Source organism: Pelophylax lessonae (genome assembly GCF_965119305.1).
Source record: "Pelophylax lessonae genome assembly, chromosome: 2".
In the NCBI taxonomy this organism is placed as follows: Eukaryota; Metazoa; Chordata; class Amphibia; order Anura; family Ranidae; genus Pelophylax; species Pelophylax lessonae.
Window position 1 is genome coordinate 194,594,493 of NC_138769.1, and position 18,823 is coordinate 194,613,315.

The window sequence follows — 18,823 nt, forward strand, 5'->3', positions numbered from 1 at the left end:
AAACGACCGAACACGGATTTTTACCCGAACATACAGTAAAGTGTCCGTGTCCGTGTTCGGGTACAAAAAATCCAATTATTCGGTACGAACACGAATAATACAGTCCGTGTTCGCTCAACACTACTGAATAATCTTTTTTCTTATCACTTTAAAGGCCAATAGAGCTTTAACCTTTCAGCAGCAGCTACATATTTATTTAATTTAATAAATCATTTTATGCACAATATATACCATAAGCGCAAGGTTATTTATCTTTGTACATATCGCTGTGAATGTCAGAGTGAAAGCAATAACTCAAGAGTAGGGTTGAGCGAACACCTAGATGTCCGTGTTCGACGGGTTCGGCCGAACTTTAAAAAAAAGTCCGGGTCCGTGTCCCGGACTTTTACCGAACTTTTCCCGGACACCGAACCCCATTGAAGTCAATGGGGACCCGAACTTTAAGGCACTAAAATGGCTCTAAAACACCAAAGGAAAGGGCTAGAGTGCTGCAAATGGCAGCAAAACGTAATTAAGAGCATGGCAAGTGCTCTGCAAACAAATGTGGATAGGGAAATAACTTAAAACAACAAAAAAAAAACAGAAAAATAAAACAATGTTCTTCTTCATCTCTGAAGGACGAGGCCCATATGGAGTAGGAGGGAGGTTGAGGTGGTGGTGGATGTGGCGGTGACATAGGCGTGCGCACAGGGTGTGCTGGGTGTGCCTGGGCACACCCTAATCACCTAGGGCACATAGCATTGCCAGTGAGGAGATGGGAAAGATCTCCCTGGGACCTGCTCTGCTCTATTTCTCCTTGCCTACAGGTACATGGCCCCGATACATTACTCTCCCTGCTGGCAAACACATGCATGTGTATTTCAACTTTGGGGTGCACACCTTAATGCAATAGGCTGCGCACACCTATGGGCGGTGTAGGTGGAAGCGGCGGTGGAGGAGGACCAGGGCCGGATTAACAGCATCATGGGCTTGGTGCTGAGGATTTTGAAGGGCCTTAAGGGCCGTGCCTTGCCATGCACCCAGAGGAGGAAGGGTGCAGCCATGCATGCCTAATTCAACATGGGATGCTGTCTCTGAAGCCCATAAACACATCCATGCATCGCCAACTGTCCCTCCTTGTCCGGCCTTCACGCTGTGTGGGGAGGTTCTGAGGGTGCTGCCTGGGGAAGCGAGCATAGAAGCCAGACTTCTGTGTTTACAAGTGACAGAAGAGCGGTAACAGTGAATATGGCCAACCCGGGGCCTATATAAAAGGTAGGGGCCTGGAGCTGCAGCTCCAATAGCCCCTACATTAATCTGGCCCTGAGGAGGAGGACGAGGTAGCCAACACTGCTTCTTTTCAAAAATTTTAAATGAGGGTACACCCCAAAAGAGTGAGAAAGAGCAAAAATGGAACAATGGGTGGGTAAGGTCGGTATCCATTGCTATTCTGCATAAGGTACGGAAAAGTCCCGTGGGATCCATGCCTGGTTCATTTTAATGAACGTGAGCTTGTCCACATTGTCTCTGGACAGGCGGCTGCGCTTGTCTGTTATAACGCCCCCAGCCGTGCTAAATACCCGTTCAGATAATACACTGGCTGCAGGGCACGCCAGCACCTCCAAGGCGTAAAGGGCAAGCTCAAGCCATGTGCCCAATTTGGAGACCCAGAAGTTGAAGGGGGCAGACCCGTCATTCACTACATGTAGGCGTGTGCACACATACTGCTCCACCATGTTGGTAAAATGCTGCCTCCTGCTAAGACGTTCCATCTGAGCTGCTGGTGCTGCTGTTTGTTGTGGCGTGCTGACAAAGCTTTTCCACATTTCGGCCATGCTAACCCTGCCTTCTGCGGTGCTGGCGGTGCCCTGGTTGCGTTGGCGACCTCCTCCTCCTCCTCTGCCTTGTGCTTCCACTGTGGCCCCGCTGTCAGATGGGAATGCCAGCAGCATGGCGTCTACCAGCGTGCGCTTGTACTCGCGCATCTTGCGATCGCGCTCCAGTGAGTGAATTAAGGACGGTACGTTGTCCTTGTAACGGGGATCCAGCAGCGTGGCCACCCAGTAATCAGCACAAGTTAGAATGTGGGCAACTCGGCGGTCGTTGTGGAGACACTGCAGCATGTAATCGCTCATGTGTGCCAGGCTGCCCAGAGGCAACGAAAGGCTGTCCTCTGTGGGAGGTGTATCGTCCGTGTCCTCTGTATCCCCCCAGCCACGCACCAGTGATGGCCATGAGCTGGCCTGGGTGCCACCCTGCTGTGAACATGGTTCCATCTCCTCCTCCAGCTCCTCCTCCTCCTCATCCTCCTCATCCTCCAGAACTGTGCCCCTGCTGGACAATTGCGTCCCTGGCGTTTGCGTGTGCAGGAACCCACCCTCGGAGCCCCTTGCGAATGACTGCCCTGAAAGCCTTGGAAATGTTACCTCTTCATCCTCCTCCTCCTCCTCATCCTGTGCCACATCCTCTTCCATCATCGCCCGAATTGTTTTTTCAAGGAGGCATAGAAGTGGGATAGTTAAGCTGAGAACGGCGTCATTGCCACTGGCCATGTTGGTGGAGTACTCAAAACAGCGCAACAAGGCACACAGGTCTCGCATGGAGGCCCAGTTAAATTAAATAGCGGAATAGAAAATATGATCCAAAAAAAGTGTATGTATATCACACGTACACAACCACACTGGGCCCCAATTACTATTGTTTGTACCCCTAAAAGGCTAGATGAGGAGTAGGGGGAGTATGGAACAGGCAGCACCCTCAAACCTTCAGAAGTATGAGATGAACCCCAACAACTTGGAAAGGTGGATCTCTCTCACACGTACCGACACAGACTATCCCGCAATTCAATTGATCCTCAAAGGTTTTTATTGAATAGCGGAATAGGAAATATGATCAAAGAAAGTGTATGTATCTCGCACGTACACAACCACACTAGGCCCCAATTACTATTGTTTGTACCCCTAAAAGGCTAGATGAGGAGTAGGGGGGGTATGGAACAGGCAGCACCCTCAAACCTTCAGAAGTATGAGATGAACCCCAACAACTTGGAAAGGTGGATCTCTCTCACACGTACCGACACAGACTATCCCGCAATTCAATTGATCCTCAAAGGTTTTTATTGAATAGCGGAATAGGAAATATGATCAAAAAAAGTGTATGTATCTCGCACGTACACAACCACACTAGGCCCCAATTACTATTGTTTGTACCCCTAAAAGGCTAGATGAGGAGTAGGGGGGGTATGGAACAGGCAGCACCCTCAAACCTTCAGAAGTATGAGATGAACCCCAACAACTTGGAAAGGTGGATCTCTCTCACACGTACCGACACAGACTATCCCCCAATTTAACTGATCCCCAAAGGTTTTTGATTAAATAGCGGAATAGAAAATATGATCCCAAAAAAGTGTATGTATATCACACGTACACAACCACACTGGGCCCCAATTACTATTGTTTGTACCCCTAAAAGGCTAGATGAGGAGTAGGGGGAGTATGGAACAGGCAGCACCCTCAAACCTTCAGAAGTATGAGATGAACCCCAACAACTTGGAAAGGTGGATCTCTCTCACACGTACCAACACAGACTATCCCCCAATTTAACTGATCCCCAAAGGTTTTTGATTAAATAGCGGAATAGAAAATATGATCCAAAAAAAGTGTATGTATATCACACGTACACAACCACACTAGGCCCCAATTACTATTGTTTGTACCCCTAAAAGGCTAGATGAGGAGTAGGGGGAGTATGGAACAGGCAGCACCCTCAAACCTTCAGAAGTATGAGATGAACCCCAACAACTTGGAAAGGTGGATCTCTCTCACACGTACCGACACAGACTATCCCGCAATTCAATTGATCCTCAAAGGTTTTTATTGAATAGCGGAATAGGAAATATGATCAAAAAAAGTGTATGTATCTCGCACATACACAACCACACTAGGCCCCAATTACTATTGTTTGTACCCCTAAAAGGCTAGATGAGGAGTAGGGGGAGTATGGAACAGGCAGCACCCTCAAACCTTCAGAAGTATGAGATGAACCCCAACAACTTGGAAAGGTGGATCTCTCTCACACGTACCGACACAGACTATCCCCCAATTTAACTGATCCCCAAAGGTTTTTGATTAAATAGCGGAATAGAAAATATGATCCAAAAAAAGTGTATGTATATCACACGTACACAACCACACTAGGCCCCAATTACTATTGTTTGTACCCCTAAAAGGCTAGGAGTAGGGGGAGTATGGAACAGGCAGCACCCTCAAACCTTCAGAAGTATGAGATGAACCCCAACAACTTGGAAAGGTGGATCTCTCTCACACGTACCAACACAGACTATCCCCCAATTTAACTGATCCCCAAAGGTTTTTGATTAAATAGCGGAATAGAAAATATGATCCCAAAAAAGTGTATGTATATCACACGTACACAACCACACTAGGCCCCAATTACTATTGTTTGTACCCCTAAAAGGCTAGGAGTAGGGGGAGTATGGAACAGGCAGCACCCTCAAACCTTCAGAAGTATGAGATGAACCCCAACAACTTGGAAAGGTGGATCTCTCTCACACGTACCAACACAGACTATCCCCCAATTTAACTGATCCCCAAAGGTTTTTGATTAAATAGCGGAATAGAAAATATGATCCCAAAAAAGTGTATGTATATCACACGTACACAACCACACTAGGCCCCAATTACTATTGTTTGTACCCCTAAAAGGCTAGGAGTAGGGGGAGTATGGAACAGGCAGCACCCTCAAACCTTCAGAAGTATGAGATGAACCCCAACAACTTGGAAAGGTGGATCTCTCTCACACGTACCAACACAGACTATCCCCCAATTTAACTGATCCCCAAAGGTTTTTGATTAAATAGCGGAATAGAAAATATGATCCCAAAAAAGTGTATGTATATCACACGTACACAACCACACTAGGCCCCAATTACTATTGTTTGTACCCCTAAAAGGCTAGGAGTAGGGGGAGTATGGAACAGGCAGCACCCTCAAACCTTCAGAAGTATGAGATGAACCCCAACAACTTGGAAAGGTGGATCTCTCTCACACGTACCAACACAGACTATCCCCCAATTTAACTGATCCCCAAAGGTTTTTGATTAAATAGCGGAATAGAAAATATGATCCCAAAAAAGTGTATGTATATCACACGTACACAACCACACTAGGCCCCAATTACTATTGTTTGTACCCCTAAAAGGCTAGGAGTAGGGGGAGTATGGAACAGGCAGCACCCTCAAACCTTCAGAAGTATGAGATGAACCCCAACAACTTGGAAAGGTGGATCTCTCTCACACGTACCAACACAGACTATCCCCCAATTTAACTGATCCCCAAAGGTTTTTGATTAAATAGCGGAATAGAAAATATGATCCCAAAAAAGTGTATGTATATCACACGTACACAACCACACTAGGCCCCAATTACTATTGTTTGTACCCCTAAAAGGCTAGGAGTAGGGGGAGTATGGAACAGGCAGCACCCTCAAACCTTCAGAAGTATGAGATGAACCCCAACAACTTGGAAAGGTGGATCTCTCTCACACGTACCAACACAGACTATCCCCCAATTTAACTGATCCCCAAAGGTTTTTGATTAAATAGCGGAATAGAAAATATGATCCCAAAAAAGTGTATGTATATCACACGTACACAACCACACTAGGCCCCAATTACTATTGTTTGTACCCCTAAAAGGCTAGGAGTAGGGGGAGTATGGAACAGGCAGCACCCTCAAACCTTCAGAAGTATGAGATGAACCCCAACAACTTGGAAAGGTGGATCTCTCTCACACGTACCAACACAGACTATCCCCCAATTTAACTGATCCCCAAAGGTTTTTGATTAAATAGCGGAATAGAAAATATGATCCCAAAAAAGTGTATGTATATCACACGTACACAACCACACTAGGCCCCAATTACTATTGTTTGTACCCCTAAAAGGCTAGGAGTAGGGGGAGTATGGAACAGGCAGCACCCTCAAACCTTCAGAAGTATGAGATGAACCCCAACAACTTGGAAAGGTGGATCTCTCTCACACGTACCAACACAGACTATCCCCCAATTTAACTGATCCCCAAAGGTTTTTGATTAAATAGCGGAATAGAAAATATGATCCCAAAAAAGTGTATGTATATCACACGTACACAACTACACTAGGCCCCAATTACTATTGTTTGTACCCCTAAAAGGCTAGGAGTAGGGGGAGTATGGAACAGGCAGCACCCTCAAACCTTCAGAAGTATGAGATGAACCCCAACAACTTGGAAAGGTGGATCTCTCTCACACGTACCAACACAGACTATCCCCCAATTTAACTGATCCCCAAAGGTTTTTGATTAAATAGCGGAATAGAAAATATGATCCCAAAAAAGTGTATGTATATCACACGTACACAACCACACTAGGCCCCAATTACTATTGTTTGTACCCCTAAAAGGCTAGGAGTAGGGGGAGTATGGAACAGGCAGCACCCTCAAACCTTCAGAAGTATGAGATGAACCCCAACAACTTGGAAAGGTGGATCTCTCTCACACGTACCAACACAGACTATCCCCCAATTTAACTGATCCCCAAAGGTTTTTGATTAAATAGCGGAATAGAAAATATGATCCCAAAAAAGTGTATGTATATCACACGTACACAACCACACTAGGCCCCAATTACTATTGTTTGTACCCCTAAAAGGCTAGGAGTAGGGGGAGTATGGAACAGGCAGCACCCTCAAACCTTCAGAAGTATGAGATGAACCCCAACAACTTGGAAAGGTGGATCTCTCTCACACGTACCAACACAGACTATCCCCCAATTTAACTGATCCCCAAAGGTTTTTGATTAAATAGCGGAATAGAAAATATGATCCCAAAAAAGTGTATGTATATCACACGTACACAACCACACTAGGCCCCAATTACTATTGTTTGTACCCCTAAAAGGCTAGGAGTAGGGGGAGTATGGAACAGGCAGCACCCTCAAACCTTCAGAAGTATGAGATGAACCCCAACAACTTGGAAAGGTGGATCTCTCTCACACGTACCAACACAGACTATCCCCCAATTTAACTGATCCCCAAAGGTTTTTGATTAAATAGCGGAATAGAAAATATGATCCCAAAAAAGTGTATGTATATCACACGTACACAACCACACTAGGCCCCAATTACTATTGTTTGTACCCCTAAAAGGCTAGGAGTAGGGGGAGTATGGAACAGGCAGCACCCTCAAACCTTCAGAAGTATGAGATGAACCCCAACAACTTGGAAAGGTGGATCTCTCTCACACGTACCAACACAGACTATCCCCCAATTTAACTGATCCCCAAAGGTTTTTGATTAAATAGCGGAATAGAAAATATGATCCCAAAAAAGTGTATGTATATCACACGTACACAACCACACTAGGCCCCAATTACTATTGTTTGTACCCCTAAAAGGCTAGATGAGGAGTAGGGGGAGTATGGAACAGGCAGCACCCTCAAACCTTCAGAAGTATGAGATTGTGTTCACTGTACCCCACAAAGATTGAGTTCACTGCACCCCACAATGATTGTGTTCACTGCACCCCACAAAGATTGTGTTCACTGCACCTCACAAAGATTGTGTTCACTGTACCCCCCAAAGATTGTGTTCACTGCACCCCACAAAGATTCTGTTCACTGTACCCCACAAAGATTGTGTTCACTGCACCCCAAAAAGATTGTGTTCACTGCACCCCAAAAAGGATGTTGTTCACTGCACCCCAAAAAGGATGTTGTTCACTCCACCCCACAAAGATTGTGTTCACTGCACCCCAAAAAGATTGTGTTCACTGCACCCCAAAAATGATTTTGTTCACTGCACCCCAAAAAGGATTTTGTTCACTGCACCCCAAAAAGGATGTTGTTCACTCCACCCCAAAAAGATTGTGTTCACTGCACCCCAAAAAGATTGTGTTCACTGCACCCCACAAAGGATTTTGTTCACTGCACCCCAAAAAGATTGTGTTCACTGCACCCCAAAAAGGATGTTGTTCACTGCACCCCAAAAAGGATTTTGTTCACTGCACCCCAAAAAGATTGTGTTCACTGCACCCCACAAAGGATTTTGTTCACTGCACCCCACAAAGATTGTGTTCACTGCACACCAAAAAGGGTTGTGTTCACTGCACCCCAAAAAGATTTTGTTCACTGCACCCCAAAAAGATTGTGTTCACTGCAGCCCAAAAAGATTGTGTTCACTGCAGCCCAAAAAGATTGTGTTCACTGCAGCCCAAAAAGATTGTGTTCACTGCAGCCCAAAAAGATTGTGTTCACTGCAGCCCAAAAAGATTGTGTTCACTGCAGCTCACACACAGAAAAATGGATGTGGATCACTGACACCTGCCTATCTCCAATCCCACACCACACAGCAATATCGATTGTAGTTTGTAGAACACAGTTTCCCTAAAATTCAGCAGACTCTGTCCCTAACAGGATTGAGAAGAGATCGTAGATCAGGATTGAGTGCAGACCCCACCCCCCACACAGCAATATCGATTGTAGTTTGTAGAAGACACTGACCCTATAATTCAGCAGACTCTATCCCTAAAATGCCTACAACTCGCCCTGCCTAAACACTCCGACCTGTCCCTCAATTCTATCCGGACACAAATGGTTTTTTCCTGCCTATCTTTCCCTAATCAGCAGCCAGCACGTTGATGTGTGCTCTGTCCCTGAATCTAAGCAGCATAATGACGCCGCTGCGGCTGCCTCGAACTTATAAAGACTTGGTCACATGCTTCAGACGGCCAATCACAGCTACTGAGACATTTGCAGGCATGGCTGGGATGGCTTAAGGCACACCAGTTAAACGATTGTTGATTGGCTGTTGAAAGCCCGCCATGAAAAGAGCGCCAAAGCATGCAAAACCCGGAAATAAAACGACCGAACACGGATTTTTACCCGAACATACAGTAAAGTGTCCGTGTCCGTGTTCGGGTACAAAAAATCCAATTATTCGGTACGAACACGAATAATACAGTCCGTGTTCGCTCAACACTACTCAAGAGTCATAATTGTCCATAGACCCTGGGTTATAGGCTGGTACCTTCAGGTGACTGGATACTGGCAAAACTTAAGTACATGCCCCCTGGGCCTCCCCTTATGACCCAACCCCACACCATGGGTTTTTGCTAGTATCCTAAGGCAATGAAGCTTTACTCCTTTACAAAGAAAGTACTCTTAGCTTAACTAGTTTATCATTTTACTTCAGACCTTCAGTCAACTCCTTAAACAGCTCATCACTGCTTTCTGCTAACACAATAGAAGCAGTGCATCTAGATTGGTGTAAAACTTTGGAACCATACTTGCCCGTCGGCACCATGGCAACAGGCACTGGATCCTGCAAGGAGGAACTCACCTTGGTACTTTGTGCAACGAGTGTACTTAGTGCTATACAGGTCTAGGGCTATGGTCCATCTTTATGGAATCCAGTCTCAGAAGATCTCTTCTGGGGTATGCCCATTGTGATGTGTGAAGCCTTTTACTGTAGCCCACAATCCTGAATAGTTTGTTTTTATATATGCCTATCGGGAAACTGGAAATGCATTTAAAAAGTATTCACTTTACTGTGTAAACTTTTTAAACTTGTTGCTAAAATTAAGCCTTTCAGAGATTAGTACCAGGTGGATTACTAGGCATGACATCACACCACAGGCTGCACACTTTACCGCTACTTCTGCCTAGAGCCCAGAAGGTACATAGGCACTTCCACCTGCCCTTTTGCCAGTAAGACTTTGCTACAGAATGGTCTGCACCTAGGTCGCTATGCCCTCTACCTTGGACATATTTACCCTATTTCCCCACCTACTCCAGGGTTTAAAACCCCTTTTCCAGCTGCATCATCTCTACCTGGGTTAGATCGCAATATGCTCACCCTAGAAAAGGCAGACATAGAGGGGATCGAAGTAGACTCAGAGGCAGTGTTATAGAAAATTGTGAAGGATTTCTCTGCCCCACATTCTTATACACCTGATGTTATGGCTTCATGCAATATGCTTGCCAATGTGGATATGCTCACTTCTGCTGTGTGTAAAAGCCTCGGCATTGTTGCACTTAAATCTCATTCATTTTGCAATTCCATGGGACATGGTCACCAGAGGAAGCCAAGCACCACATAAACATCAAAGTGATTTACCACTGGACCCAATTTCTGTAAGGATACTTAATCATGGTTCAATTAGACAAGGTCACGGCTATGGACCTATCTCAATCACAAAGGGGGAATTGGGTCATGCATGCTAGAAGGAAGCACGTTACTGTAAGCTATGCCTTTCCTCCAGTGTGAATTTTGCCTTGACTGCTCCAAAAAAAAAAAAATCAAGAGAAGAAACCAGTGATTCTAATTTCACCAAACTGGCCTAGAAGAACCTGTTAAACAGACATATCAGACTGCTAGGAGATGACTCCTGGGCTCTTCCTAACAGGTCAAACCTGCTGTCTCTTAGCCCCTATTCTATCCTGCTTCTCAGTCTCTGGGTGAGCCCAAAGTAGAACTAAAGTTTTCCTGTCACATACTGGCAGCAGGCAGGCTTTTTATTGCAGAAAAGACATACATGTATATTTTCCAATAAACTCCATATACCTGGCTACTCACAGTGATCCTCAGACAGTAAAGCAAGGAAAGCCACTTCCAGAAAAATCTACAATGCACCTTTATACCTGAAAATTATTCATGCAAGACTAACTATTCAGGCTCCAATCCCAGAGTATAGTCGGTGCCTTACATTCTGGCATTTCTACAACCAGGATTTGACCAGAACTTGGTTCTAAACACTCTAAAAGGACAGGTTTCAGCCTTGTCCATTTTTTCCCAAAAACCTCTGGTCTTGTTCTTCCTAGTAAAAACCCCTATCAAAGCTGTATATCAGATCAGGCCTACTTTTCAGCACTGTATGCTTCCTTGGGACCTTAGTCTGGTTCTTTTTGGCCTGCAGAAACCATCCTTTTAACCCATCAGGGAATTTTCCTTAGGTGATCTCTCCCACAAAAGAGTTTCTTGGGTCCTTTTATGTCTGTTAGACATTTCTCTGAGCTAGTGGCCTTCTCTTACAAGCAACCATCATTCCTTTCTAAGGTGCTATCAGGCTTTCACCTCAATGAACACATTGTCTTTCTATCTTGCCCTACTCCAAAACACCCAAAAGAGAATATTGCTCTTCACTGCCTAGATGTGGTCAGAGCCATCAGAATCTACCTTAAAAAAGCTTTTATCAGGATGATGGACTTTCTAATTATCCTATATTTAAAGAGACATCCTGCTTTAAAATCTATCATCGCTAGATGCATAAAACGAGTCATCTCTAAAGCTTGTAATCTAAAGGGAAAAGCTCCACCAGCACTCCTAAATACTCACTCCACCAAACTAGTGGGAGATTCCTAAGGGCACTTGGTCTTCTGTTCATACCTTTTCAGAAATCTACCAGGTTGCTCTGTGGATGCAACCTTCAGCCACAAGGCTCTTGCAGCAGTATTTGAAGTTGAGTCTGTTGAGCCATCTTGTTGTTGGGCCTGTTGGCATAGTTCATTTTGCCTTGTTGTTGCCCACCCTTGTCATTCATCACTCTGGAACATCCCAGGGCCTGAGAATACCCTTCCTGTCTCCTGTACTGTACTATTTAAATAAAAGGCATTTTCATTTACCTGTAAATTCCATTCTTTCATTCTTACCTGTATTTTTTTTTCTCTTTTGAAATAATTGAGAAAAAGTAGCATAGAAGAAGGGAGCATTGGAGAATGAAGAAAAAGGCTAGAGAAACCCTTGTCAGAGACCAATTCAATGTTTCCACCAGATTCTGTATAAAAGCACAGCACCAGGCAAAGGCTTTTGTTGTTTTTTTTTCAGTTTTGGACAGAGTGCAGATGGGTTAGAAACTCTGTCAAGTTTAATTGGCTTTTCTGTAGATATTGAGGGGGCTTTCTTCCACTTCCCATGTGGTCATCAAGGCAGGAAGTGAACAAAATCTCTCCAATGGGGACACAAACTGTAATAAAACATTTTCAAAAGCTGCGTGATGAAGATTTGGCACCTCTGTTGAGTCATCCCAACCAAGAAATATATGTGATTTAGCTATTCATAATGAAACTATATTAATTTTGTTTCAAAAATAGAACAAAAAAAATATGTACCATCCTCAAAGCCATTAAAATGTGGATATATGGACTTAGGTGTGTGCATACCTTTTCTTCTTTAATGCTAAGTTGTTGAATTCTACCTACAGTATACCATAGGTAACATGTTATTACTATTTATTCTTTAATTTTACTCTATCCTTTTTTTTTGTTGCCTGTTACATCCCCTTCATCCCTTTTCATCCCCTCCCCACAAAATAAAACAAGAAGGGTAGTGACTATAACCTGTTGGGGCTAAATTAGGGTGCTCCCTCTGTTAGCATAGTAGTTTTTCCTTGAATTGTCAAGATTTGTTTTACAAACTAATAGAGGCACAATATACATTTAGTGCCTCCTCATTAAGCAAAGTTTAAGGAGAAGTGATGTCTATCGAGATAAATGAACCAGCAAGTTATCTACATACAACAATGGATTCTAACTTAAATCATTTCTGATGTGTTATAAATGTTCTAATGTCCTTTCATAATGTTCCCTTACATTTTTGTGTTGCATTTAAAGCATTTTTTTCTTGTACTAAAAAAGGACATTCAATAATGTTTAAACATTAATTCAAGTGTCTTGCCTTGCTTCAATTCATTTAAATAGCTAATGTATTTTTATGCAACACGTGTAATTCCGACTTCTTTTGCAGTATTAATTTTATATTCATCGCTTGGTGTACAGTATATTTTCAAGCTCACATTTCACGCCTTTGATTTCAAGCTACAATGAGGAAAAAAGTATAACCATCATTAAATGTCATTGGCACAATATATGTTGCTATACTGGTAATAATGATCTAACGGGTTCCTTTCCCTTTACTTGTTTAATAAATAGAAACATTTAGATGTTAAGGCTAATTATGTATTTCAATACTCTATTCTGAGAAGAAAATGATACCTTGTCTGTTTTAATGCTTTAAAACATTGCTGCCTAAGCCTACCATTGAGTGATATGGTCTGAAACGCATCAGCTTTTTTTTACATTCTAATGTTATGTAAATGAAACATACCTTCCCTTCTGATCAAATTAGCCTCTTTTGGAATGGATTTGGTAAAACTAAGTGAAATGGCTAGATCATAAAATTAGCGATAGTCTTGCGTTGATCAGCAGCACTGAAATGCTTTGACCATAAATCTGATTGTATTTTGATCAATCAGTATATGAGCTTGCATGGTTAAACAGAGATAAGATTGATAGCTTATGATCCTATCATTTAATTATTGATTGAAATACACTTTCCCATGTGTGACATATCAATTGAATGGGATTTTGATTAGAAAAAAGAATATTGTTTATTGAAGTGTGTATGACCATCATAAGTGTTCCAAGAGTTTGCCCTCTTTTTGTCCTTTTTTGCCTTTAGATAGAGTGTGGAAGAACTAAAAAATAAAACCCTATTGGTGAGAATTTCCATCACTTTTTGTCTCTATGACTGAGAAAGGAAGGCACAGAAAACAATACAAACATTGTCATAAGTTCTTTTCTCTGTCCCCCTAAATTGATTTCTCTCCCAAACAAGGGAAAGACTGCAAAAAAAAAAAAAAAAAAAAAAGAAAGAAAAGAGACAGAAGTTCTAACTCCTCCCCACTGTACCCATTTTTGTCCAATCACCTCTCTTACAGTGTTTCGGAGCTGTAAGTGTAGTTCTCCACTTCCTTCTCTCTACTACTCACAGATGTATAAAGACTTTGAAGGATTGTAGAGAAGAGAAGACTGCATTGAAACAAGTAAAACATATGTAGAAGGATTTATTTTATCTCTGTGTATCATCTGAGGCAATACACTTCACTGGGTATATATAAGGGTTTACCACCATGTTTACCTACTAGCATGTCTTTGGAGTGTGGCCCGGGGGATAATATCTGGGGGGATATTGTCCTGATACCAGAACAGGTATAGCATGAAAACACCATGCAGTGTCCTGGTTGGAATTTCGAACCGCAAGCCCTAGTGTTGCAAAGCAGGAGTGTTAACCACTAATCCTCTGTGCTGACCAACCAATATATTGTTATGTGTGTACCCAGCGCTGTCTAACCATAAAGTGTTTAATATGTATCTCTATTCATTATTTGTGCAGAAACATAATATTTAAATCACAATACATTATACTTTTAGAAAATGAAAGTGCAATAAGTGCACAAAATGTGCATGAACAATAATTCCTTTAAAGTGCTGGTTATCCTATTCTTCCAGGGCCAGTATGTTCCAACAAGTGCTGTTGTGCTCCCCTCCTTATGTGCCCTTACTCACCAACTAGTGATGGGTTAAAAACATTATCCTCCAGTGTCAGAAAATGTCTTTTACTTTCTTTTGTGACTCCTGCAGGTAGGTCAAAGAACCTCGTATGAGTGTAGGGAGATAGAATCAGGAGAAATCCATAGTGTAATTCCGTTTTTATTGTTAAAACAAAAAACCTATAACAGACAATTGCACACTTTGAAGTGTGAAACAGGTAGAGCATGAAAACACCATGCAGTGTCCTGGTTGGAATTTAAGCTGCAAGCCCTAGTGTTGCAAAGCAGGAGTGTTAACCGCTAAGCCTCTGTGCTGACCAACCAATATAATATTGTGAACAAAGCACACTAATATTACAGTGGTCAAGGACATCATTGTGTCCTAATGGATTTTAAAAAAATGGTTTAATAGCATCAATAAAGTATGATCTTGGTGCAGTGTAAGAAGAGGCATTGGGAATGAAGTTGTCCACTTTCTTACAGATATAAGGAGTCTAATTAAATCTTTTTTTAAAGCAAATATTATGCTGCAAAAGATACTAAGGAAGATAGGTACTGTCTGTTTATATATTTTTCAAGATTCGCAGCGCACATTGGAAGGAAAATGTTAACTATCATGCTGTACAGGGTAATTATGGAACACTTGGAAGGAATGTATAGCAGTTTTGTACATACACTATATATTGTATATATATCATATTCTATCCAGCCAGCAGCTTCCCTTCTGGATTCCTTTGCACATATTCACATACTCTGTGAGATTAGCTTTTTGAGATTTCAACTGTAATACAAGAAATCTGTTAATTACAGAACTGGAATGAGTAACCACAGCAGTGACTCAATTCCTCATCAGTCTGATCAGTAGGGGGTTAAAATGATTCCAAGGACAGAAGAATATTCACCTTAAAGCATTCTCTGCATTAAGATGAAAAACCTTCTCTGTGCAGTTCTCCCCCCCAGGGCTGGTGCTACTGCTAGGCAAACATGGAAACTGTCTAGGGCCAGCTTCTGGAGGTAGGTAGGATGGTTGGTGTTGGGGAGAGGGGCTCCATGGCACTACTAGTCTTCTCCCACTCCTCTGACATCTAATTCCACGTCCACTGGGGAGAGAAATCCCCAAACATAGAGGATGCCGGGAGATCTCTGAGGAGGGGGCAGTAAGGGGGGGGGGGGTGTCCATAGAGGAGAGATGAATAATGAGGGCGGACACCGATCATCTGTACTCCACTATGTACACACCCATCTCTCCTCCCCCTAGCACAGCTCCTTCCACCACTATCTGCAAAGCTCCTCATATTCTCTCTCACTATCCAGATTACAAGCACAGATAATCATTACATCCTAGTTTCCTTACTGGCAGCTGGTTTCCCTACTCTCTGCCAGATTCTGGGGGCAGGTAGGATGGTGGGTGTCAGGGGGCTCCAGGGCACTGCTGGTCTCCTCCCCTTTCTCTCACCATCTATATTACAAACACACAGATAATCATCACATCCTTTTGCAGGTGGGATGAAACCATGAGGGGCAGGGGAGAATGGAAGAGGTGGGAGGAGTCAAGAGAGGACTGCACTCAAAATCACATGACCAAAAATATGGGAGGAGGGAAGTATCAGAGGAAGGAATTGGCTCTCCATTGCTGTATAATTAAGATTGTATGATGGCAGGAAAAGGGGCAGAGAACCAACTGTCCAAGCATAGACTTTGACTCCTCCCACTTATTCACTAATCAGTCAACTAGTCCTTCCCATAATAAATATGGCAGCCTGAATGTTGTGTCCCTGCCCCTTCTCTTCTAAGAGATCAAAGTGCATGCGCCATGAAGAGAGGGAACCACTGTCACCATAAGAACCGATAACAACTTCCTCCACCAATCTCGACATCCTCCGTGAACCCAACCAAAGAACTGACAGGTACACTGACCACCCCACTACCCTCCCCCCAAGAAACTGACAGGTACACTGACCACCTCACTTCCCTCCCCCCACGAACAAACTGACCGACCTACCGCCCCCCCCCCCCCACTGATCGAGCGACTGACTGGTACACCAACTGACTTACAGTCTCCTTCCATAGTAGCCGAAGGATGTGAGGGCAGATGTCAGAGCTCCACACTCAGGACATACAGAAACCAAAGTTTCTGTGATCCCAGAGTGGCATACCGCCATACCTCTTCTTGGCATGACCAAAAACTCAGTGTCGAGAGAAACATCACGGATATCAGGTGGTATTAAGTGTGGTTTTAAATGTTAATATTTTCTACTGTTTTTAAAAAATTTTAAGTTTTTTTTTCTTTGCGGGGGGCCCGCCTCCCCCAGCTCCTTCTTACACCCCTCTTATACTTACCTGAGCCTGATCATGATCCGCAGCTGTGCCCCATAATATTGCCTTTCTCCCCTCTCTCCCTCTTCACTGGACATGGAGGCATCTATGCAGTGTAATGTAGCTGACCTGCACAGCTTTGCTGGAAAGTATCCATTTCTTTTTTCAACAGGTTTGAATGTAGATAACTGGCCCATAAAAGAACATCACAGGTCACATGATCAGATCAGTGTAGACATGCCCTGCTGGGGAAAACATACTTCCCTCACAGTTTTGCAGATTAGCTGTTCTTTATTTTTATAGGACAGTCTCAAACTCTCCTGAGAATTTTCAGTCTCTAGTGGGCAGCCTCATAACTCCTTAAAATAGAACTATGGTAAAAATATGACATGCATGATGCAGTCTATCACTAAAAATAACACAGTCACCCCTCCCCCCCCCTATTCCCCACAATTGACCTGAAAGTACATCTGTTATTTTTCAACTACCTTTAAGAAACCAAGTTGTTGATCAAAAGTGGCAGCTAAAGAGTGGAGACAAATATTTTACCACTGACAGGGATGCTTACAACGATCAGTTTTTAGTTATATAGTTAAAACCTTTATTCCAAAAGCTCAAAAGAAAAGTGGCTGTAACTGCTTAAAAAGTGTTAGCTGGATTTAGGGTTTAATTTGTTAGTCGCATACAGTATATAATGTCCATCTAAAGCTATTACTTCATCTACCATAACACAACGCTTTCCATTGCTTTACAATGCTGCTGTCAAAGCTATGCTGTTCCCCAAACCCCTCCCTGTGGCAACCCTCACAAAGGCTGGCCATAGACAGTTTGAAGCCCGGCTGGTTCAGCAGGAACCAGCTGAGATTCAAACCATGTATGGGTAGGCTGAATGTACCAAGCTAATAGATCAACTTGGGTAAAGCCAGCTGCCAGACCTTACATGCAATCATCACTAGCGGCTGGTATAGCTGCTAGCAATAATCACTGTCTTCTCCCAGAGGGGGCGGCTTCCCCCGCCCCCCCACTTGATGAATGCAATAACTCGGCAGGTCGGATTCCCCTGTCAGCACTGTCTGTCCGCAAAACCGTGGTTGCAGGAAAGAAATTTGCACCGTGTATGGCCTGCTAAACACACACACACTTTTTTAAGTTAAAAGTATACATAAAATATGTTTTTATGGCTGGTAAGGCGATGCCATGAAACCTTTCTCTTATTAAGGATCTTTTCTATGATAGTGGTGTGGATCCTGCCCTGAAAAGCAGCTGAATGGCCTTTTTCTTTTTTTTAACTAGAGTTCTGCTTTTTTATTGCAATTTTAAATCACATAACACATTTTAATTGTTTATTTTCTCTTTTTTTAGGTAGCTCCATTTGGAAGGCATTCTTTTTTACTCCTAACTTTGATCCAGAAAGTTCAGAAGGCTGCTTCAATTCACATGTCTGTCACTGCTATGGAGATTTTGTCACGGAGCAAAACCCCCCTTTACTTTTTGACTTGTCTAGAGATCCAAGTGAAAAGTATCCTATCACACCAGAAACAGAACCGAATTTCTATAACATTCTTAAGACTATTCAGCATGCCAGAGAAGCTCATCAAGAAACCATTCAAGTGGTGGATAATCAGTTAGCGTGGAGCAATGTGATTTGGAAACCGTGGCTCCAGGCTTGCTGTTCATCCTGGTTTGATTTTTGTTACTGTGACAATGATGAAGAATTGGGGATGAGCTGAACCAGCCAAATATATAAATAAATAAAAATGTGAAGTCAATCTTAAATATTGGACTTTATGTCCTTGAGAAAGTAAAGTTCAAGCATTATCTATTTTTTTCTACTTAGTTTTCTGGATGGCATATGTTGTAGGTAGAAGTTTGATTTCAAGAAAATACCCGAGGCAGTACCTTACACATTTTATCATATTTTTCAATTCTTGGTAAATCTTCTAACATACATCAGTTTTACAATACCGCATGCCCCTTTTATATATTTACCCTGCAGCATGTTCACTTATATTTTGTTACCGTCCTTCTGTCAGGGAAATGATTCACTTTAGCACATCACTAGCTAGGACATACATCAGTGTTTCATAAATGTGAAGTGATGTTTGAGAGCAAAATATTACTCCCTTTCTGCTACATTAAACAAGAAA

General features: G+C 42.9%; 1 protein-coding gene across 2 annotated transcripts in view; it reads left to right on the forward strand.

Moving 5' to 3' along the window:
• Nucleotides 1-18,498, forward strand: part of STS (steroid sulfatase) — a 396,147-nt gene extending 377,649 nt beyond the window's left edge. For both annotated transcript variants that reach the window (XM_082247742.1, XM_082247743.1), the window contains one exon: nt 18,039-18,498. In XM_082247742.1, the coding sequence (XP_082103868.1) occupies nt 18,039-18,406 (368 nt within the window). In that variant the 3' untranslated portion in view covers nt 18,407-18,498. The remainder of the gene's footprint in view (nt 1-18,038) is intronic.
• The last annotated feature ends 325 nt before the right edge of the window (nt 18,499-18,823 follow it).